The 23,792-nt window shown below is 33.8% G+C and overlaps 2 protein-coding genes and 1 non-coding gene across 3 annotated transcripts; 2 read left to right on the top strand and 1 right to left on the bottom strand.

Moving 5' to 3' along the window:
• Positions 1-257: 257 nt before the first annotated feature.
• TRNAR-UCU (transfer RNA arginine (anticodon UCU)) lies at positions 258-330 on the top strand. The gene has a single exon. It is a non-coding gene; the product is annotated as a tRNA-Arg (tRNA).
• A 4,688-nt stretch (positions 331-5,018) lies between these two features.
• Positions 5,019-7,595, top strand: LOC25487485 (GDSL esterase/lipase At5g22810). The gene is made up of 5 exons (XM_013609429.3): positions 5,019-5,428; positions 5,917-6,047; positions 6,170-6,403; positions 6,815-7,070; positions 7,188-7,595. Exons 1-5 carry the CDS (start codon positions 5,185-5,187, stop codon positions 7,379-7,381), a joined length of 1,059 nt encoding a protein of 352 aa, XP_013464883.1. The 5' UTR covers positions 5,019-5,184; the 3' UTR covers positions 7,382-7,595.
• A 991-nt stretch (positions 7,596-8,586) lies between these two features.
• On the bottom strand, positions 8,587-15,175 carry LOC25487484 (protein saal1). The gene is made up of 10 exons (XM_013609428.3): positions 14,882-15,175; positions 14,304-14,675; positions 13,403-13,468; positions 13,120-13,259; positions 11,858-11,984; positions 11,556-11,710; positions 11,261-11,396; positions 10,423-10,507; positions 10,061-10,311; positions 8,587-9,005 (listed from the first exon to the last, which is right to left on the bottom strand). Exons 1-10 carry the CDS (start codon positions 14,984-14,986, stop codon positions 8,868-8,870), a joined length of 1,575 nt encoding a protein of 524 aa, XP_013464882.1. The 5' UTR covers positions 14,987-15,175; the 3' UTR covers positions 8,587-8,867.
• Between the last annotated feature and the right edge of the window lie 8,617 nt (positions 15,176-23,792).

Below are 23,792 nucleotides of genomic sequence, written 5' to 3'. Positions count from 1 at the left end.
CAGATTGTGCCTTACAGCCATCCATAATCACTATACTATGAGTTCTATCTTCATAAATTTTTTTGTTAGTTAGGAAGTGTGGTGAATAAGCATAGTTCGTTATATTAGCCAGAAGCTTATGCAGTTGTATATAAACATTTGTTGCATTGATTATGTAAATATAGTTGCGATGGTAGTTTCCTTGGTTGATTAAAGATAACAAAAAACGTGTGTTTATACCAAATAAATAAGTAAATAAAAAAGTCAACAGCAAGAAAGCACCCGTGGCCTAATGGATAAGGCGCTTGACTTCTAATCAAGCGATTGTGGGTTCGAGTCCCACCGGGTGTGTGTCTTTTGCTTCTTTTTTCTTTTATGTATTGAACTTTGCCAAGGTAAAATACGATAGTGAAAATTAGGCCCGACAATCACAATGACTCATTTACAAAGCTAACGAAAAGAAATAGAAAAACAATTTCAAAAGCCACCTACTTAACATTAGGCCCGACAATGAATCGAATCAACTCGAATATAGTTTGAAATTCGACTCAACAGTTGATTCATTGAACTTGGTTCATGAATCTAACGGGTTGAACTTGAGCAGAAATTTACATATTTAAAGACTCCTCTAGTGCTTTACAAGCGTTTAAGAATGCAGTTGCGGTCCCAAAAAAAAAATACAGTTACGGTCTCAATTCGTCTTCGTAACCGTTGGCACAACTGTTTTTAATCAGGTATCCAGGTTGTTTCCTCTCATATTTTTCGTGAATGCAATGATTACGCTGGTAAGCTTGCAAACCATGGACACTCGATTCAAGGTGCTTGGTGACCGGCTTCTTTGTCGGAGTTTATTCGAGAACCTTTTTTTATAGACCATTTTGGTTGGCCTACCTATCGATTTCCCTAGTTTTTTTTTTCCTTTTTCTTGTGGCTTTGAGGGTCAGGTGTAGCCCCCCTGTTTTGTACATATTTTTCCTCCTTTTTAATAATATTGATTTTACGGGTCGGCGACAGATGATGAGGGATTCTCAGGGGTGCCAACCTAGTTGGGATGTTTGAGAGTTTCCTGGATGTCTGTCCCCCCTTGATTCAGCTAGAAAAATAAAATTTAAATCACTTTTAGTTAATTTTTAAATCTTTTATATTTATCAAATTAATTAAATATTAAAAAAACTTAAGAAAAGGTTTTGGTTATGTGAATTGCTCCATTTAATCTTTTTTATAAGAGACAAATAAGTCAATATGTATTTAGTCCATATTATGAAATGACCTGGTGCATCTAAGAACGCATGACATAATCAAACCTGACAGAGTCGATTGCAACCATGATATTCAGGATTTTTAGTTTGCGTTGTTGAATTGAGATTTTGAAGAAATTGAGAAGGAATTTTAGGATAATAGATGGAATTTTATTTATTATTTAAAAATCAAGATATATATATATATATATATATATATATATATATATATATATATATATATATATTATTACAAAATAGGCAATATATATTAAAAAGAAATAAATATAAATTTGTGGAGACAATGTGGGACCCTAGAAAGTAATATAAGAACTGTATTCTGTATTGAGGATCATTGAAATAAGCAAAAATACTATTTCTATGAAAAATACCATTGATAGGTATTTGAATGGAAACACCAGAAGGGCGCATTAGTTCGTTCTTGAATCGATTGGAATGGAATAAGAAATTAATTTCTTCGTCTTTTGGCCAATAAATAAAAAGTATCGTAAAAAATAGCAGGATACATTAAATGAGAATGATCCGTACATATCATTTAATTAAATATTGAATAATTGTTAATCCCCTTTTCTTTTGTACCAAAAGTCTTCAAACTTAACAATTTTAGTTTTACTTCATCATTACTTACTAAAAGATTAGAAATATTTCTTTTTCCAGTAGAAAGAGAATCAATGTTAATTTGATCTGGATCCTTGAGAAGTAAAAAATGGATTGTATCAGACCTGCACGACTTTCCTAATAAGATCCATAAATGACTTGTTTTTGGTAAGATATGTACATTACTTTTCCTGATATATATTCTTACATTGGAGTAGAAACGAGTGATGATTCTTAAATCATATGTGACATCCATGGAACCACAATTAAAATAATTGAAGAACAAAATTTTGATTCTAATATATTGTAGATGCTCTTAGATCCTCTTCTTCCATCCTTATCATGGTCCAAAATTACATCAATCTTTATTTTTAACCTTATTTATTTATTAAATTAGAAAAAAGAAAACTTATTATTTATTAGCACCGAGACAAGGTTTTCAAGAGAATTTTCTACCATATTTTTACTTTCAAATACACAAATGACATCGAAAAAAATAATTACTTCATATTTCCTTAAATATAAGTATCTATTGTATTCCCTAAAAAAAAAGTATCTATCGTATATTTCACTCTTATTAAGAAAATTTGGTTCCTGAAATCTCATTGGTATACCTAAAGAGCACGTGGTTAAAACCTAAAGTAACAAGAAACAGTAACCAGTTGCCCATAAGTTAGGCAATTATTTTTCTCACAAAAGAGTTAAGAATAAAACTGGAAAAATGTCCAATTTGTGAATTACAGCCAATTATAATACTGTTGAACTATTGTAAAATAGACCGAATTTTTATTATTTATTAAGCTGAAATATAAAGTCATGACTGCCTCCATTTTAAATCTCTTGATGTTTTAGCTTTTCAATTTTGTTTAAAATCTTCTTTTAAAAAAATTGTTTAAAAACTGTTTTAAAATTTTAATGTCTTTATTTTGTTTTTCAAGTTTACCTTTTTAGTTGAAGAGAAAATTTAAAAACTGCAATACAATTAGAGAATAAAATAGAGATATTTGAGTCTAAACACATATCAACTTATAATTTCTTAATCTATGTGACTCAATCTTAAAAATCAAGAGATATGAAATAGAATAAGTGCAGAACTAATTTGTGGGTACAATTGTAACTAATCGTATATTAAGAGATTTTTTTAATGTAAAAGATTGATTTATAGAACTAAAATTGATTCATATTTTTTTTTGGTCAGGAAAATTGATTCATTTTATTATAAGTGTTAGTTAATTTTATAACTAACTAGGATATAATAAACCGTGCTTGTTGATGAAGCTGGGACAGCTTAGTACAATGCGTGCAAGAGTATAGTTAGCAACCATCATCATTTGTTACTATTATATAAATGTTGGTCAATTTTTTAGTTATGGGAAATTTATTGAATAATCCAAGAGCATTGTATTTATTCGCTTCTCAAATTAGAGAAAGCTTATTGTATGATGAAAACTACATTCAACCATACCATTTAACTTCATACTTCTACCTTTCTCAAATCATGCCTTCATGGGTATGGATGGTATCTTGCATTTGAAGACATTATAGTAAATTCCCTTTGAGTTACTATCATTTCCACAAAATTAAGTGGCATTAATACGGTTACAGCTTAAGATTGTTTGTTACTCCAAACTAAAATTGGTTGGATGCTTGAAACAAAAATATAAAATATAAAATAAAATTGGTTGGATACACTACAAGAATAAGAGTTCAAATTTTGCCAACGATATAAAAATCTTATTGTTGCACACAAATGTTCTTTAAATTTTGAGATATTCACGTCGTCTATGATTAGCCTCAAATTCAAACTAATCTAAGCTTTTTATATCATACTCCCTCCATTCTTTTTCTTTTGATGTTTTAGAACTTCAACTATATTCCAAAACTTTTGATGTTTTAGAGAATTTATTATTGTTTTTCAAGTTTACCCTTGTTGGAAAACACAATAAACTATTAAAGTAGTTGTGACATTTGGTTTATCGCATGTGAATTTAATGATAAATCAGGACATTTAAGTAAAAAACACACAAATGTTTATATACTTTAATTACTCCTTAAAACTTATGTCAAGAGTTAAAACATCAAAAGAAAAGGAATGAAGGGTGTACCACATCTATCTATGTCTAAATATAATCAACTTTTAAAAAAATAAAATTTGTCTCTAAATATAGACCTTATTTTAGAATATTAGATACATTCTTGACCAAAAAAAAGAATATTAGATACATTTATTTGAACTAAATACATCAAGTTATGTTGAATCAAATTTCTCTGATATATTTAAAACATATGGTATTACTTTATTTTATTAAATGAGAAATGATATTTGTACAACCATTTTGTTACAATTTTTTTTCTCATACTCACATCATGTTTTACTATATGTCTTATTATTTTGATTTTCGTGTCAATATCTATTTTTTCTTTGTAAATCTTTGATTGTCCCATAAGTTGTCAATAAAATGGCTCTTCAAATATCACAATAAGAGAAATGATATTTGTACAACAACTTTGTGATAATTTTTAGACAACTTTTTATCTCATACTCACATTATATTCTTACTCTCTCTCTTACTTTTTCTCTCTTCATTGTTTTTGACTAATGAAAAGAGAGAGAAAGAAGGTTGTTAAATAGGTTGTATTAAATGGTTGTTCAAATACCTCCTCTTGTAATGAAGACAGAGGGAGTATTGTTGGAATATTCACACAAAAATCAACCTGTTAAATAAAGCTATTAATTTATATGCATTGGTGGTGTAAATTTTTTATATGCATTGGTGGTGTAAATTTTTTACAAATGCATTCAATAAAATAATATCAAGTAGATATTCGTACATATATTTTAAGAACTAACATAAAAAAAAAAGGATCAATATATGATTTGATCGGATGTACGTGTAAAAATGTTTACACAGACTCTATATACAAATTGATCTCTTAAATAAAATACACTAGAAAAATTATTGTTTGTTACCACAAAAAGGTTGTTTATTAGCACATCCACTTGTCAATTTATAGTTACATAGAATAATGTAAAGCATGCAATCACTATTCAAAATTTGCCAAACGTAATTAAACAAATCATCATTGATTGGTTTTTCAATTTTGACTTATGCACCATTTAGCAGTAGAGTAAGGTTGAAGTTTTAACAGTGAAGTTGAAGCATTTATAAGACTCTGGTAACTGCAACTTTTGCTACACACTGCAGGCTACAGCTTTAATGCACAAGACCATCTTTTTCTCAGATCAGCATTTCCCAATACTTTAAATCAATCTACAAAACCTTTCTCTTTCTCTCACTTTCTCTCTGAAAAAACTCATTGCTGAAAAAGATTTGAAAAGAGAAAAAAAATGGAACATATTTCAACTTATAATTTCTTGACATTTTTGCTTCTGTTTGTAGTGTTCAATGTGGTTAAAGGACAGCCTCTTGTTCCTGCATTGTTCATATTTGGAGATTCTGTTGTTGATGCAGGAAATAACAATAACTTATACACAATTGTTAAATCAAACTTCCCTCCTTATGGAAGAGACTTCAACAATCAAATGCCAACAGGAAGGTTTTGTAATGGAAAACTTGCAGCAGATTTTACAGGTAATTTTTTTCTCCTTTGCATGCATGTAGTTACGTGCAATTTTTTTCCTTCATATTTTTATATTTATGTGATTCATATTATAAAGGATTAATATATGTTTATCCCTATAGTAATATTAGTGATTTTCAGTTACCCCTGTAAAAAAAAAAAAATTGTTTAGATTTCAACTCTGTAATTTAAAGATTCTTTGATTTTAAACCTTCATGCCATCAAATTACAAAATTTAAGGTACTTTCGCCCTTTGTAATTTGAGAGTATTTCGGTTTACCCCCTGCCATATCATCGATTTTGTACAGTCAAAATTCATGAAGGTCCAAAAACAGAGAATATTCAAATTACAGGGTTGGAATCTAAACAATTTATTTTACAGGGGTAAACAAGAAATCGCTAATATTACAGGGGTAAAGATGTATTAACCCTATTATAAAACAATACTTAATTAATAAGGTTTTGATTTTTGATGAGTTTTTTTCTTCCATTACTGCAGCTGAAAACCTTGGATTTACTACTTATCCACCAGCTTACCTCAACTTACAGGAAAAAGGAAAAAACCTGTTAAATGGTGCCAACTTTGCTTCTGGTGCTTCTGGCTACTTTGATCCTACAGCCAAGCTTTATGTAAATATATATATTTATCATGTTTAAAGCAAAACAAAAATATTATTTTTTTCTACATAACTTTGATCATATTGGTTAATCCTAATTTGTTTTCTTCTTTAACTTGTTCCATTTGGGTCTAGCATGCAATCTCATTGGAGCAGCAGCTGGAACACTATAAAGAATGCCAGAATATATTGGTAGGAGTAGCAGGGAAATCAAATGCTTCATCAATTATTTCTGGTGCTATATATCTTGTTAGTGCTGGGAGCAGTGACTTTGTTCAAAATTATTACATAAATCCTCTACTTTACAAGGTTTTTACTGCTGATCAATTCTCAGATATTCTCATGCAACACTATACCATTTTCATTCAGGTATGTCTTTCTCAACCTAACTAGAAAAATGTACTATTTGAATTTGTCAAAAATATTTAATTAGATCTCAGAACTAATTTTTTTATTAGTCCCTAAACTTTTAAATAATTTACAGTTAAATTCATCATAAACTTTTAAATATTTTAAATTAAGTCCTAATTTTACATAATATGTATCTGGGTCTCTAAATTCAAGGACCTAATTACAACTTATTTAAAAGTTTAGCTACCCAATTAAAAAAAAATAGTTCAAGAACCTAACTACATACTCAAATACTTTAGGGACTTACTGCGCAATTAAACCATTTTTCACCAAAAGACAAAAAGGATATGGTATTTTATTTTTCTTTGTCAAACAACTTCATTGATTTTAATTTGAAATTTCCAAATTCCAAAAATGGACGTGTGACAGAATTTGTATGCACTTGGGGCAAGGAAAATTGGTGTAACAACCTTACCTCCATTGGGTTGCCTGCCAGCAGCCATCACTCTCTTTGGCTCTCACAGCAATGAATGTGTGGACAGGCTAAACAATGATGCTCTTAACTTCAACACTAAGCTAAACACCACATCACAGAACTTGCAAAAAGAGCTTAGTAACCTCACATTGGCTGTCCTTGATATCTACCAACCTCTCCATGACCTTGTCACTAAGCCTACAGAAAATGGTAAACTACATAATTGTCTGTTTGATTTTTTTTATATATTATTACTTGTTATGGCTCATGAGCAAGGACTATGAATAATTTTCCTTCTGTTGCATACCACTACTTTTTTTTCCACAGGGTTTTATGAAGCAAGGAAGGCTTGTTGTGGAACTGGCTTGATAGAGACATCTATATTGTGCAATAAGGACTCCATAGGAACGTGTGCGAATGCAACTGAATATGTATTCTGGGACGGTTTTCATCCCTCTGAGGCTGCAAATAAGGTTTTGGCTGATGATTTGCTAATTTCTGGCATCTCTCTCATATCCTAATCCAACATTTTTTTCGATCCCTAGCAACTTTATTAAAATTATTATTATTATTATTTTACTTTTATGTGTTATGTGTGGCTGCTGCTGTTGTTAAATGCGTTTGGCTCATGTATAAGGAGCTTGAATATGATTAATTATAAGCTAGGTTTTCCATTATTGTAATAAGACCAATGTTCTTGAGAGCTTTCTGTAAATTTTCTGTTTGAGTGTTCAAGTCTGTTCTTGCTGGATTTGCATTCATTACTTTATTTAAAGAATTAAAGAATCTAGTTTTATGCAACAGATAAACTCGAACTACTCGAACCATAACTATAGGCATTGAACCAGTGCTTAATGACTAATACAAGATCATAAGGGATGAGTTGTATAAACTTAAAAACTAAAAATAGCAGTAAACATATCTGCTCAGGTTACCTGTTGAACTTTCTAAGATTGGTATGTTCACATCATTATATATTTTTTCAAATTAAGTTCCATCCTGAAGAAATGTACCAACAAAACGTGCCTTGTGCTCGTTTATAATTAAACACAGGGCAATCTCACATATCCATTCTTAATTTTTTTCACCACTTATCCTTAAAAAAATTGATTAATAGAGCACCAAAACGGGGACTTCATGTGTAGCAACAGTGACTAATAGAGCACCAAAAACTAACAAACTAGGAATAAAAATAACAGGTGACTTCATGTGTCCTATCGAAACATTGACCAAAAGAGCACCAAAAAGTAAATCTTGCTCACCAATTTTGTATGAGGGATAAGAAGGGAAAATATACGTAGGAAGATAGCCCTGGTGACGGCGACTGCCGGAATTTCAGACAGGGGATGCAATAAAATCGGTATGAAATGACGGAGAGGGAGTGAGATGGTGTATTTAGGGGGAAAAATGTTGGATGGTGCAATTATAAAAAAGAATGGTGTATGTAAGTTACATAATGTAACATTACCCTTAAACACAAGCATCAACCTAGAATATAGTGATCCCAACATTGGCACCTCTATGCCTAACAATCATTTGCGGCACACCCCAAAGTATCATTAGTTAAAGAAATAAATTATACTTCAAGCCATGGGAGGACAAATAACCAAAACCAAGAGTAAAAAATTTGGAACCTATCATCTAGACATGTATACCACTATATAGACAAGTTATTTAAAGTGTACCTCTTACTATGGAGGATGCAAATCAACTTTTAAACACCTGCTTGAATCAATCTCTCATCATTTTTTTGCTGTGTAATTTGAACACATTTTTTCTCACGCTTTAAGCGATCAAGCCAACGAAAAGATACTTCCTGTTTTACTCTTAAAACCAAACAAAACAAGACCATTCAAGCCACTAAACTTCATAATTCCTCTCTATTGGGATTTGTTAACTCTTGACGGCTAAGCTAACTGAGGCTTCAGGAGTAAGTTAAACAATAGTACATGTCAAACCTTCAAAGATGGTCTGGACAACTGTAATTTACAACATAATAAAGCAATTCTACTTGGAGAATTTGTGACAACAATCCAACAACTTTTTTACATCTATCTCACTGACAGGACCTTCAGCATTCCCATTATTCTCAGCATCCTCCTTTACAGCAATCCACTGATTCACAATGCTGGTTATTCTCATGAGCTATTATTCCAAAGGTAAAGGGAAACAAATAATAGACAAAACACGCGTCAACATAAATAAGCATGTCAACCTAAATAATAGATGCAATGGGATGGCTAGTAACAAGATGGATGTCAAAAAGGTATATGATGCTTCATAATAAAAGACTAGTAGCCTGTCCTAAATACATAAAGATCGTTAGTGTTTCAATTGCTCTGCTCAAGAATTTCCCTTAAGTAACCAGTAACCAACATTGACAATAATTAAATGAAGGGGACTTATTTAAATGTAATGAATGGAATCTATGAAATTTGTAAATAGCAACAGCCGCACAATCATGCAGTGGAAATCAAATGTGCAGTGGACTATAACAGCAATACTAGGGAAACGGAGTCACATCTCTGGGAAAGCTTTACCTAACCATCACTACAATTATGTTTGTGGGAATTCTCAGTCAAAGATGGTGAAAAAAATGAGTAACAGCCATTATATTATGAGGATTTCTGCCACACATGTTCCTTATCATGTGTAAAATCTTTTGTAACATACAATATCATTAATTTTGTCAAAAAATAATGGATATATTGATAAATGAAAAAGAAAAAATCCATACATACAAGGCTGTAAGACAGAATTAATAGAAAGTAGAAACTAGTAGCTCATGTAAATGATTTTGTGCTGGGTTGACTTTTTATGCATTAATCTTCTGCTAACCCCTCATAAAGGGTTTATTTTTCTAACAACTAATGAAATGCCAAACTTATTAAATTATGTATCAAGTATTAACATATTTATTAATGTGAAGTCTATTAAAATTAAATTCTTCAATTCAATAGAAGTATTGTCAAACTTAGTTACTACTAACACCCACTTTTTTCTGGCCAAAACAAATTAGTGCAACAAGAATTAAGATGGATTTCTAATCACGACATCATGCAAACTAATGCAACATCATATTTCTAAGAAACTGAAACCTAATTCCAAGAAACGTGATTATTCATAAATTTCAATTCCTGCCATCCAAAGGGGGCCTCAAAACCGCAAACAATAAACGCAAATAACTAAATGAAGGATACAGATGTCTTTCTAGGATCTGCTGTTGAACCAGGACTGGAGTCAACACATTGCTGGTTCAGAAGCTCATCTTCAATCAGATCAATTCTTCTGACAAGAACCGAAACAAGGTGGAATAAACTTGATGAGTTCATTTCAGTTTCATGTATTCTGACAAATATTCTAGCAAGCACGTTCCATAGTGCATTTCTTGCTTCCAAATCATCCGAAGCAAAAGGAAATATATCAATCAGACCACCTAATAGGCACGAATCTGGAAGGCACAATGTCGTTTAACATTATACAACTAATCGAGATGCATCGAAAACAAACAAATAAGTATCGCATTGAAGCCTATGGATGAATGAAATAGATATATATTTACCATGTGATATTTCGGAAGCACGGTCAGCCACATCAGACAAAATATTTGCAATAAGAACTGCGGCAGTAACACAGCAGTTCCCGACCTACAAGAGATATGACCAATTCACCATTGTGTTTCAGTTGTCCAAATCATTTTCATTTCATGTCATTCTATGAGAAGCACGCATGGTTGTCAAAATCGAGATCCCACTAAAGATCGTAGGGGTATAGAAAGAGTGTAGATCGTAGGATCGTAACAAGGATCGTAAGATCCCACCTAATAGACAGAGTTATAAAAGAAACTAAGAAAATAGCCTTTCATAAAAAAACACTTTCATTAACCATAATTGTCATTGAATGAATAATTGAAACAGTTACAATTTTAGAGAAAAACTTTCATTAACCATAATTGTCATTGAACTATAATTGAAACAGTTACAATTTCAGAGAAAAATTCCCAATTTCCAAACATAATGATTCAATTAAACACCAATAAGTCCCAAAAAAACGAAATTAATGGTATAATCAGACCTTTTCAAGTGAAAACGGGTCAAAATCTAACCGAAACGGGGTCGAATCTATGCTGGTTGGTGCCGGGTCAACCCTAGTCGTGTCGGGTCATCAACCTCTGACCCGGGTCAAAAACCATTGCAGAAAACGCAGAAGCGCGCCGATTCTGCCATTAACCGCTTTTTCTCGGCGCGCCATCCGCTCCGCCGTCGTTTCCGATCTTCTACCCGCTCCAGATCGGTGATGGCCATCGGAATCGCAAGATCGTACGATCTTGGGTGTTAGATCGCGATTTTAAGCACGTATTAAATAACAAGAGGAAAGTGTTAACTACAATAATGCGGTACCTCAACTTTATCTGGAAACTTAACCATGTCACATACAAGATGAAAAAGCTCTTTATTTGAACATATTTCCTGAGAATGTTCATCTATAACTGAAAGACCTTCAATAGCACGAAGAATTGAATCAAGAACTGAGTACCTGAAATTTTAAGATATTCAGTTGTCAAATCAATTCCACCAGTCTGATGGATGAATAGTTACAAAAATGTGTCAATAATGTTGTCATAATTGGTATTAGAAGATTACAGGAACTGTCTAATTTCATTGATGCAAAATGGAGGGTTGTGGATCATGGTACCTTTCAGGTATTCTTTCATCTCTCTTTAACTTGCTTATCTCAAAAGTTAAGAGATTGATCAATATACTTGCCAAACCAAGCTTCAGCATGGGTGGAAGAAGCTCATCCAAAGCTTTCTGCTGACTTTCTAATATAGCTAATATAAGCCCTACACTCTGTTAAAAATTAAAATACGCTTATCAATTGATTAGCTGGAACTTGCAGTCTGACTCAAAAACAAGGCCAAAAAAAAAAAAAAAAATGGTTGTATTACTTTTCCTCCCAAGATTGTTTTTGTTACAGAATTACAACGTATTCATCACCTTCTCTAAAAGCTGAAGGTTCAAAGTATTTTCTGCAATCCATAATATTTGACATAATATATGTTCGGATTGCAATGCCTCAGCCCATCTAATAGACTCACCACTTTGAAGGCCCACGGTTAACAATCTGTTCTCATAACACAAGAAAAATTATTAAAATAAAGATAATTAAGAAAAAAAGTAGTATCATAACTAGTTTGCAGCACAACACGCATAAAGTTTTACGGATGGATGGATAAATAAATAAATAAATTATCCCCTATTCCTATATATTCAGGCTGGTATATCTGTGTACAGACTCTTCTTTTATGGAAATAAATTGAATCATGTAGCAAAACATGCCAATATTTCTGCATTACTCAGAAAGAACCAGTTCTAAAAACACCATGAGCAGAACGCCAAAAGGTGGCTAAAATAACAACCCTTGTGCAAAATAAGTCTAGAGCAAAACAAGAGCCCTTTGAAATTATACAATTTCCACTCCAAAATAGTAAAGAGCTTTGCCACAAAATATACAAAAAAGAAATGCAGAGACAGAGCTTTGCCACAAAATATTAGCTTTCTATGTGAACAAATCCTCCGAAATCAAGAGAGAAATTAAAGCATATCCGTAGGACAAACCTACTATCCTCCATAAATCCCGCACAGCTTACTCTGAAAAAGTAGCCATAAAACAATGCACAACGAGATAAACCCTGGTTGATGGACAAGAATTACATAATAGACATTCTGTGAGACAGCAATGAGATTCTATGCTTCAGTAACATGTCATCAATGTTGCTGTTAGTTATGTAAAACAATAATCCAAACATAAGGTTTGAGCTCAGATGGAGCTTTAGAAACTTTGTTAGGAGGATGGGAAATGAACTGAAGATTTTCAAGAGAAAACTCCTCAATAGTAAAGAGCTCAAAGTCTATCATAGAGGAAGATGAATTTGAGACTATAACTCAGTAACCTCTCTAACAGGCAAGTTCATCAAGGAAATAAAGAATTCAAAAGGAAATGGACAGAATAGATAAGGCATAATTGGATCAGCATGAAATATATACACATTTTTTAATATGAAAAGAAAAGAGTCAAAACATTTTATATAGCAGGTGTTTCTTTCCAACAAAAATAATGTATAATAGAATCAGAAGATAAAACAAAAACAAAAAACAGGGATAGCAATACGGAAATAGTAACGAAACAGGTAATTTAATCCTTAACAAAAATGAAAGAGAGAAGAAGTACATTTACATGTGTCAAAAAAGTATCATACCGACATGTTTCACATAGGCATTGAGGATCATCTAGAAACAATTTTTCCACAATTATCTCAATCAGTCCTTTTGTCGAGACTATTTGATTCAATGGAACTTCATGGCAAGCAAGGTTCCCAATAATTCCTATACTAATCTCCTGTAGCATGTAATTAATACAAAAATATGTAATTAAGTATCATTAGATCATCTCATTGCCTGATAATATTTAAGTTTCACAAGCCATAAAAAGAATGCAGTCTTAATCATGGTACATATTTATATATCTTAACATAGACTTACAGTAACACGCTCGGATTTGCAAGCAATGAGATTTGCATAAAGAACTTCGAGTATTAGATTCTCCACCTGGGGGATAAGATCGCAAACCGTCTAATTTCAGTTTATACAATCAAAACGGTTGAAAGACGTAAAGCAATGAGAGAAAGTGACCATGATATTGCTATAAAAATGACTCGAAGCTTGATTATGATGGGTAGAGTGGTCAAGGTCGAAAAATATACACCACAATACATTCAAACAATCATTTATCATCTTACAAAGCCCACACAAGTGACATTTTACGAGACAAAAATGGTTTCGTGAGGACCAGATTATTGTTGCATAGCACATGAAATGAGCTCTTGCTTGGAGAGACACCTACTAGATTATAGCATTGTTTGAATTGAAACTAAAAAATGATGTATTCGGGTGAACATTTCATAAAAATGATTTTGATTGGTTTTGTAAATTTTATTTGTTTAAAATTGAGTTTCAGCTAAACTGACTTATGTGTAAATATTTTCACTACAAAAGGAATTGGGTAAAACTCAATTTAAATTCTTCAACTATACGCAAAAGATATTTTTTAATCACTTCCACTCAAACCGAAATTTGATGGAGAAATTAACTGACTCGTTAATTTTCCTACAATCACGTTTTAGAGATACAATCAATTCTAACACTTCTCACTGTGAACATACAAAATAACTCAACTAAACACTATACAAAAATGACATTAATTTCTAAAAACTGATGCTGTAAAACTACTTTATAAACGCATCCAATCAAATCACATCATAGAGCAATTTTCTTATGACAAGTATCTACATAGCGCAGTTTGATTGGATGCGTGTGTAAAAATGTTTTACATTGTCAAGTGTCAATGTATAAAAATTAAAACCCAACAAAAATAGAGTAGTACCATGAGTTCCGCATGTGTTTTACTGGCAGCTAGATCCCACAAAATACAACCATATTCTTCCCATGCATCCTCACCAACCGAAGCACCAAAACGTTCAACTCCATCACCCGTATCCTGACATTCTCCTCGCGTGTGAGAAGATTCACAGGAAACATCAACATCCATATTTTCAGATGTACTCTTAGATAACTCGATGTGTTCATTGTTACAAATTGATGCAGATGGTGCTTCCTCTTCTTTATCGTCTGTAATCGATCCTCGGTTAGGGTCATCCGAAACAACTTGGTTAACCGAGGAGGAATCCAAAGGTAATAGCTTCCTTATCAAGGAGATTATATAACTAGGATCAACAGTTGTTGATAAATCAAAAAACTGCATCATGAATAATTAAAAAAAATTAAATCACTTAATTAGAATTTAAATAAAAACAAAATAGCGCCAAATAATAATGCAATAGTGTTATAATAAAGATTAATTGTTAGTTTTCAGGTAATTGAAATGAGCATGGATTGAAAATTGAAATGGAAGTGAAATTAGTAAAGTGGAGTTTGTAATTAAGCGGAGATTATGATGATAACCTCGTGTGACGGAGGAGAAGGATGATGTGTGGGACCATTGTGCTCGTGTTCGTGCTCTTCTTCTTCTTCTTCTTCTTCAATGGATGGATTTGTCTGAACCGCCATGGGAATCGTTACGGTTTTGGTTGTTCCCTCCAATTTTAAGCTTCGAGAATAGTGAGAAGTTGAAATGAGATAGCTTTTGCCACTTCACTTCAAAATTGCTCTTCTCTCTTTTGTTTTTCTAATTCACATGTTTGCGTAGAAAAATGTCCAACTTGGTGAAAAATGTCCAAAGTGAATTAATTCATATTGAAAAAGGAGTGTGAATTAGCTCACAGTGGATATAATTAAGCCAATGGGTAATTTTAAAAGGGAGAAGAGCAATTCCTATTCATTTTGATTGCTTGAATTTGCATCGACCTTAACGGTCGACTTCAAGAAAATTGTTCAATATACCCCCCTTGAAATGCTCATGTACCCCTTCAATATAAAGAAAACACTTTTATTGGATCCTAACTCTCGATCGTTGTAATTCAGGAGTTAGACATCAAATCACTCGGGGGATAAGTATTGATCCAACATCAGAAGTTAGAATCTGATACACCCTGATATTCAGGACTACAAAATGCATAATAATAAACATTTGTTTTACACATTCACTCACTAAAACACATTCAGCACTCAAATACATTCAACATTCAAGAGTGAAATACAAACCTATGTTTTACACATTTAGTAGGAACTAATTAGTGACATAAAATTCACAAATATTATAAGCTTAATTACACTTTTGATCCTCGTGTTTTGGCCTACTCACGAAAATGGTCATGCCCTTTTAAAACAGAACAAAACTATCCTTCAATTATCATTTTTGTTGCATTTTTCGTCCTAACCCCCATTTTATCCTCCAAAAACGCTGATGTGTTGCATTTTTTGATTAGGTATCCAAAAAAGCGCTTAGGTGGCATTTAATCTGATTTAAATAAATAAAAATAAACTAATAAATCAAAAAAAGCTTTTATTTATTTTTTGTTTGCTTTAAAATCATTAAAATATCTGATTTAAATAAATAAAAATAAACTAATAAATCAAAAAAAACTTTTATTTATTTTTTGTTTGCTTTAAAATCATTAAAATAAAAAGGGGAAGAGAAAGCTTTGAAACCCATTTTTATTTCTCTCACTAACCCCAACAACCTTCTCCATTCTCTCTAAAACGTCCGCTTGTCTTCATCTTCTCCGACGAGACTTGGCCGGTCTGGCGCGGTGGCTGGTGAGCCACCACGGTGGCACCGCCGCGCCGGAAAAGAAATCCTCTTCTTTTTTTTTAATGCAATTGCTCTACTCCTTCACCTCTTTCTATTTTTAAAAACAAATTTTCAAAGAAAACTCATATACAATCTAGATCTACAAATCAAAATACGAAACAACAAAAAAAACTACCTCTTCTTTCGTTTCAGTTTCGAAAATAAGGTTAGATTATTGATGTTGTTGTCGTTTTATTTCGAAAAAGGAAGTGTTTGTGTTTGATTCGAACTGGTACAGTGGTGGTTTGCGTTTTTGTGTTATTTGAAATGGATATTGAGGTTATTGTGATATGATGGTGGCTTTGTGAGTATGTTTGTTGGTTGATGGAAATCGAAAATGTGTGATTGTTGTTGAGTTCTTGAAGGTTTGTATCAGAGTTTGTGTTGGTGATGTTAGAACATGATTCTGGAAAAAAAAATACTTGTGGTTGGTGTTGTTAGATTGAAAACTGTTGTTGTTCTTGAGGGAGAAAAAATGGTTGAAACAACATCAGTTTGGGTTGAAGATGATGAAGAATCATGAATTTGGGTTTGAATGGAAGAAGAAGAACATGGAGGAGTATGTAGAAGATGAAGAAACACGATGGAAAAGAAGAAGATGGAAAATTGAAGAAGCACTTGAGATGTTATTTCCTTTTTTATTCTTTCAATTTTATTTCCTTTTTTTTTTCTTTCAATTTTATTTCCTTTTTTTTCTTTCAATTTTTTTTATTTTAATTTTTGAAATGTTTAAGTTGGTTTTTTAAATTAAAAAATGTTGTTTTAATGACATGTTAATGTCATTTTTCAAGTTGGCACTGCCACATAGGTATTTCTTTGCCATATCAGCGTTTTTGGAGGATAAAATGGGGGGTAGGACAAAAAATGCAACAAAAATGATAATTGAAGGACAATTTTGTTCTGTTTTAAAATGGCAGGACCATTTTCGTGAGTATGTCAAAACACGAGGACCAAAAGTGTAATTAAGCCAATATTATAACATGAAAACACCGATATTTGGAACGTGTTCAATGTCATGCTATTAAAATATCAATATACAAAATTATGATATAAAAACATCGATGTCACATGAAAACATCAAGATACACACACAAAAAAATACCACCAGTCATTCGCCTGTATTGCAAGTCTTGAGTAGTTCCTCCTCCTACACTTCACTTGATACTTGATGGATGACTCGGTTCCTTGAGCAATCTCCTACATGGTAACATATAGATGGGTGTATTTCGTACTAGTTTTCTTCTCATATAATGTTGTCGTTTCAATCCACCTCCACATCTCCAAAGTATATGTAGTTTCTGAAGGTGAAAAACACAAGAAGGGGGGGGGGGGGGGTTGAATTGTGTTTTCTTTTTCTCTTAAAAAAAAAACTTCTTCTGATAAAACTTCAGAAGCAGTTTGATTGCTTCTGATGAAATGATCAGAGTCAGATTGCAGCGGAAAAGAACAGAGCAGAGAAAAGAAAGACAACGACACAAGCAGTTATCCTGGTTCCTTCCACAACACGGAAGTAGTCCAGTCCCCCTTGCACTTCCAAGGAGATTTCACTATAATCACAAAGATTACAACTGCTCAATACTTTCTAAGTATGAGACTTCACAAAAATGCTCAAGCACACACGCAAGAGTCTTCCAATGCTCAAGCACTAAGCAAGAGACTTCTAATGCTCAAGCACGCAGGCAAGAGACTTCTAATCAAACAAAAATACAGAGAATTGAGTTTGAGTTGAACACTTGATATACAATCAGTGGTGTTCACAATACAATACAGTAAAGACTCTAGACTTTGAATTTCTAAGATGTATCAAATCAGTGCAGAAATTCAGTGTGCTTTGTAGAATCAAATTGACAGAGTTTTGGCGCTTTTGAACTTATGTATCTCTCTCTTCAATCTTCAAGTCTTCACACCTTTATATAGAGGCGTGAAAGAGACGTTGAGATAATCAGCACGTCTAAAGAGTCGTTTGAAATCCTTTGATTATCCACCAGTAATCCTTTGCCTGATTTGGGTGTAGTCCTTTGAAGAATAAACTTCAAATTCATTCCCATCTTGAACGTACAAATTCTGCAGGCATGGCTGTTGTTTTGTCTTGTAGCGTAGACAGAAAACAGAGTAGTGGAGGTAGTGGTTGTACACTTGTACTTTGTCAACTCTATTAACGAGAGACAAGTGCTCAGTGCTATCCATATATCCGTTGATACCTCCCTTTCAATTCTTCGTTCTTCTTGGATAAGACTGAATTGAGAATCAGCTACTTTGAATCTTCAGTTTGATTAAAGGATCAAACGTAGCTTCTGGTGAAGATATTGCTTCTGATAAAAACTTTTGCTTCTGATGTCCTTCTGCTTCTGATGACGTCATTACTTCAGAAGCACTTCAGCTTCAGGAGCAGTTTTCTTCAGATGCTCAGAATTTCTTTTTCTTTCCATTGTTCTTCCAAGACCTATTGAAATAACTTGAGTAGCCTTTGGTCCTGTACACTTGAACAATTATTAGTAATAACCAATTGACAATTTTTAATACCTTGTTATCATCAAAACTTAATAAGGTTCATTGTGAAACACATTTTGTTCCAACAATCTCCCCCTTTTTGATGATGACAAACAATAGTATTTAAAATGTTCAATTGTTGTTGATCTAATTAATAAGTTGACCACTGGGATAGAGGTTTGTAAGCTCCCCCTGAGTCTAATAGATCTTTAAGGTGAGGTTTGTAAGCTCCCCCTGAGTTCTATTCTTATTAATTAAATTTCAATAAAATACTCATAAAAATAATATCAGAAGTATTTAAAAAAGTTTAGAAGTGGTTATAGTGGGGCTCAGTGCCTTAAAATACTATCCATTTACTCCCCCTTTTGTCATCAACAAAAAGAATAAAAACAAAAGAAAGAGTATCAGAGCAATAAACATATAACCTTTAAAATACAGTATATCAGAGCACACAACATTAAAAACAGTAAATATCAACAAGTTAAAGCTTGTAAAACATATTGAAGGTGAAAAGCACAAGATCCAGAAACAATGATAATATATATATATATAGAAAAGTTAAGATACAAATGCAATGCAACTAAAGTACTTAGAACAAAGATTAAAACAAGCAAAAAAAAATGGGTGTGCAACTAAGGTTGGGCTTGCTTGTACATCTGTTCCAAAAGATACTTAATTTGCTCATCATTCTTCTTAAGCAGCTCATCCTTTTCTCTCATTCTTCTTTTATACCCAGCATGAATTCTTGCAGCCCTTGTGATGTACTCTTCTTCTGGATAGAAAGGAGTGATGTCCAGCAGAGGCACATAATTCAGCTCTTTCACTTTGGCTGCTTCATGCATATCATCCAACATCTTTTGCAGCATGGCAGAGTGAGATGAGACACACTTAGTGCTTAGCTGATCCAACAGCTCATCAAAACTCTTTTTCAGATCCATCCACTGATCAAGATAGTGAATAGGAGGTACAGGAACTGTTCTGCGAAGAATCAGTGTCTGAATCTCATCACTAAGCTTGATTAACTGTTCATCTATATACTCAGATTCAAGGATAGAGTCAGGGATGGTTGAAGATTCAGATTGAGTTGTATGAGATGTGGAGGGTTGGTCAGAGGCTGTTTGTTGGTCAGAAGAGGTTAGGTCAATTATTGGTGGTTCTGGTTGTTGTTGTTGTTCTGTTGTTTGATGGTCAGAAGCTGTTTGTTGTTGGTCAGAAGCAACTTGTTCAGAAGCAGCTTGTTCAGGAACAGTTTGTTCAGGAACAGTTTGCTCAGGAACAGTTTGCTCAGGGATGGTTTCTGTTTGTTGGTTTTCTAAAACAGTCTTTCCAGGGACTGTCTTAGAGGCCTTTGTAGGTGTAGGTTGCATTTCACCACCTAAGTGTTTTTCTAGATTGTGAAGGGTTGAGGATTCTTGTTGTTGGGGGATTTCTGAAGTAGTTGCTTCTGAAACTACTTCAGAGGCTCTTTGTGGAGTTTGGTCATTTTGTGGGTTTGTTTGGTTAGGTTCTTGGTTGGGTTCAGGTTGTTATACACTAACAGGTTCTAGAATTTCTGGATAAAGTGGATGAGTAGCAGGCAAATTGAATTTCTCACAGAGTTTAATCCTATTCTTAGAAAATTCTATTTGAGTTTGCTCATAGTCAAGTGTTCCAAATTCTGTTAGTTTGGTAGGTTTGGTTTTTAGAAGTTTGTCTATGTGTTGGCTAAGGGGTTGGTCATCTGATTCAGTTGATGATGATGAGGGTGAAGAGGGTAGAGAAGGAATCTGAGTATAGATGTCAGGTTTGGATGAATTACCTGAAGATTGAGCTTCTGGATGAACTGCTTCTGGAGCATTTGAAACTGGTTCTGATGAAGTAGCTCCTGAAGCTTGCTTATTCTTCAAGGCTTGTGAAAGCAGAGTTGCTCCATACTGAACTGTTTCTTGCTCTAACTCAGATGCTAAAGCAGCAATGTCAGGAGTAGGCACATACCCTGCAGCCTTGAGACGCTCATCCCTTTGCTTCTCATACAATTCGTTCATCCTTTTCCTTTTTGCTATCTTGGATGCAGAATACTCCCTAGCATATTGCTTTAGTTCCTCAGAAGCTTCAAAACTGGGCATGACTATAGTCTCAGAATTTATAGTCCTTTTTGCCTTCTTGGGACTTGAGTCTTCTTCCCAGTTTTCTTGCAGCTCTTCCAACATTTCCTCCCTTCGTCCTTCAGCTGTCTTCAGATTTCTTGAAGATCTCTTCCTTTTGATGGTTTGAAGAGCAGCTTCTCTTTTCTTCTTAGGACTCTGAGGCTCTTCAGATGCAGCTTGTTCAGAAGCAGGTTGTTCAGAAGCAAGCTGTTCTGTTGTTTCTTGAGCACTCCTTGTCCTTTTTCTGATGATTGGGACTTCATCTAAGTTCTCCACTTCCTCTTGAATAGTGGACAGTGCTGATTTTTCTTTCTTAGCTTTCTGATGCTTCTGAGCACCCTTCTCAGCAGCATCTTCAGCAAGATATTCTTCCTTGGTGATCTGATTATTCTTTGACTTTCTGCCTTTGGCCACAGGCAAATCACCACCATACATCTCCTCAGGGACATCTTTCAAGCTGATTTTCTTCTTGTAAGTTTTGTAGAAGTCCAAGATGTAGGCCCTTTGCACATCCAGGGGATCCTTCTTGCAGATAGGGATGTGATGAGTGACTAGATCAGATATGGCATCAGATTCATGCATATCAGATTTTAGTTTCTTGTGAGCATTTGCTGGAATCAATTTCATCTTCACAAGAGTTGATGCATTGATTATCTTCCCAGTTACTGCTCCCAGCTTCTAGTTATCATAAATGCCAACATCCTTCAAGGCACTTAGAATTCCTCCTTCTTGAAAGATTACAGAGAGTAGCCTTCCATAAGGGACAAACTTCCTGTTCTCCATCCGACTCTTCTTTAGTTCCTTGATCATGTACTTGAACATGTACTTGGGAACATTCATCGTGGTTTCTTGAGTGATGGTGTGATGCAGAAAAACCTTGTGACCAAGTGACGGTTGATCACTTCCTCCACCTTTGGGAAAGATGTTCTCATTCTGAATCTTCAGCAGCAACTTCTTCTCAATGCTCAAAGTGCTGTAAGGTTGAGCAATCTTAGACCCATAAATGGTTTCATTGACAATTTCCTTCCAAGAGCTGGTTCTTGGATTAGGAATTTCTTCTCCAAAGTACTTGCCAGAGGTATCCCTTCCCATGGCTTGAGCAATAACCTGCTCATTTATGGTTACAGGAATACCCATGACATTTGATCTTATCTCTGTACCGGTGAAGGAGAGTAGACCCATTTCTTCTCTGGTTTTTCCCTTCAGAGTAGGATCAACCAGAATCAGTTGAGCTTCTTCCTGTCTAGCAGCATCAATGTCAAAGATTGAAGCCCTTACCTAGAATTGTCTGACCAGAACTTCATACGTTGGACCATTGAGAAGACTGAAGTAACTCATCAGCTTTTGCTTCTTGTAGAATCTTACTAGGTCACATCCATGGTGTGTTAAGGAGGCGAAATCCACTGGATTTTCTGCTTGAATGATTAACTCCCATTCTTCAATAGACATGGTTCTTCCTTTAATCTCATAAGCAGGAGTATCTATTTCCATATTTGAAGATGAACCACCAGCAGAACTTGAGCTTTCCATGATTTGAAGGAGTTTTAGGGTTCTACGGTGTTTTGAGAGGAAGAGGGAATGCGCTTACTTTCGCAGAGGGTTGAGAAGAAAATAGAAAGTGTTTGTTGTGAAGTGAGTAGTGTGTGAATTGACTTAGTGTTTTTAAGTAAAACGTTTGTAATTCAGAAGAGACAAACAAACATAGCATTAATGACAAATTGGGGGCGCGTGTTAGTATGTTAAAAAGCAAATAAAACATCATTGCCCTTTTTGTTATACTCCAATACAAATAGACCACGTCAGAGACTCTTCAGAAAACTACCTTTTGGGTAATGGGACAGCTGTTACAAAAAGTAACTGCCAACGTTCCCACTAACCTTGCTATTCAGAAGCAAAGAATACCGCTTCTGAAGTCTTAGTGCTGACGTCATCTTCAGAAGCACATTTTCCTCAGAACCTTAGTTAAGAGCTTCTGATGGACCAGATGCTTCTGAATAGACTTCAGAACCAAACTTCTTATTCAGAGGCAAGCAATTTTTCAATCAGACACAAAATGCATGTTCAAATTTTTCTTAATAAAATCAAATCTTTCAACAGATAAAGGTTTTGTAAATATATCAGCCCATTGATGTTCAGTATCAATGAATTGTATATCTAAAATCCCTTTTTGAACATAGTCTCTGATAAAATGGTGTTTGATTTCAATATGCTTGGCTCTTGAATGTAGAATTGGATTCTTTGACAAACAAATAGTAGCAGTATTATCACAATAGATGAGAATACTGTTAGCATTAATCTGATAGTCTTCCAACTGATGTTTCATCCAAAGTAGTTGTGTGCAACAACTTGCAGCTGAAATGTATTCTGCTTCTGCTGTAGACATAGCAATAGTTGCTTGTCTTTTGCTTGCCCAGGATATCAGATTCTCTCCCAGGAATTGACAATTTCCACTGGTTGATTTTCTTTCAATCCTGTCACCAGCATAATCAGCATCACAGAATCCAATCAACTTATAATCTAGGGATTTCCTATACAGGAGTCCAAGATTAGTTGTTCCTTTCAGATACCTGAAGATTCTCTTAACTGCAGTTAAATGAGATTCTCTAGGATCTGATTGAAATCTTGCACACAAGCATACACTGAATAAAATATCAGGTCTAGATGCAGTGAGGTATAACAGAGAACCAATCATACCTCTGTATAGCTTCTGGTCTACTACTGTTTCAGTATCTTCTTTGCTTAAGGTGCAGGTTGGATGCATTGAAGTGTTCATCACTTTACAATCTTCTAGCTTGAACTTCTTCAGAAGCTCCTTTGTATATTTTGTTTGATGAACATATACTCCTTCTTTACTTTGGTTGATTTGAATTCCAAGAAAGAACTTCAATTCTCCCATCATACTCATTTCAAATTCATCCTGCATTAACTTAGAAAATTCTTTGCAAAGAGATGCATTAGTAGAACCAAATATTATATCATCAACATATATTTGTACAATCAAAATGTC

This window comes from Medicago truncatula, chromosome 2, assembly GCF_003473485.1.
Source record: "Medicago truncatula cultivar Jemalong A17 chromosome 2, MtrunA17r5.0-ANR, whole genome shotgun sequence".
NCBI lineage: Eukaryota > Viridiplantae > Streptophyta > Magnoliopsida > Fabales > Fabaceae > Medicago > Medicago truncatula.
Note: the sequence above shows the minus strand (reverse complement) of the source record. Positions and strands in the feature narration are given on the sequence as shown.

Coding starts and splice junctions, on each gene's coding strand:
- LOC25487485 (XM_013609429.3), top strand. CDS start 5,185: ATGGAACATATTTCAACTTATAATTTCTTGACATTTTTGCTTCTGTTT. Junction 6,048..6,169: donor ATCCTACAGCCAAGCTTTAT/GTAAATATATAT, acceptor ATTTGGGTCTAG/CATGCAATCTCATTGGAGCA. Junction 6,404..6,814: donor ACTATACCATTTTCATTCAG/GTATGTCTTTCT, acceptor GACGTGTGACAG/AATTTGTATGCACTTGGGGC.
- LOC25487484 (XM_013609428.3), bottom strand. CDS start 14,986: ATGGCGGTTCAGACAAATCCATCCATTGAAGAAGAAGAAGAAGAAGAA. Junction 11,397..11,555: donor GATGAAAGAATACCTGAAAG/GTACCATGATCC, acceptor TTAAAATTTCAG/GTACTCAGTTCTTGATTCAA. Junction 10,508..11,260: donor AGTTTCCAGATAAAGTTGAG/GTACCGCATTAT, acceptor TATCTCTTGTAG/GTCGGGAACTGCTGTGTTAC.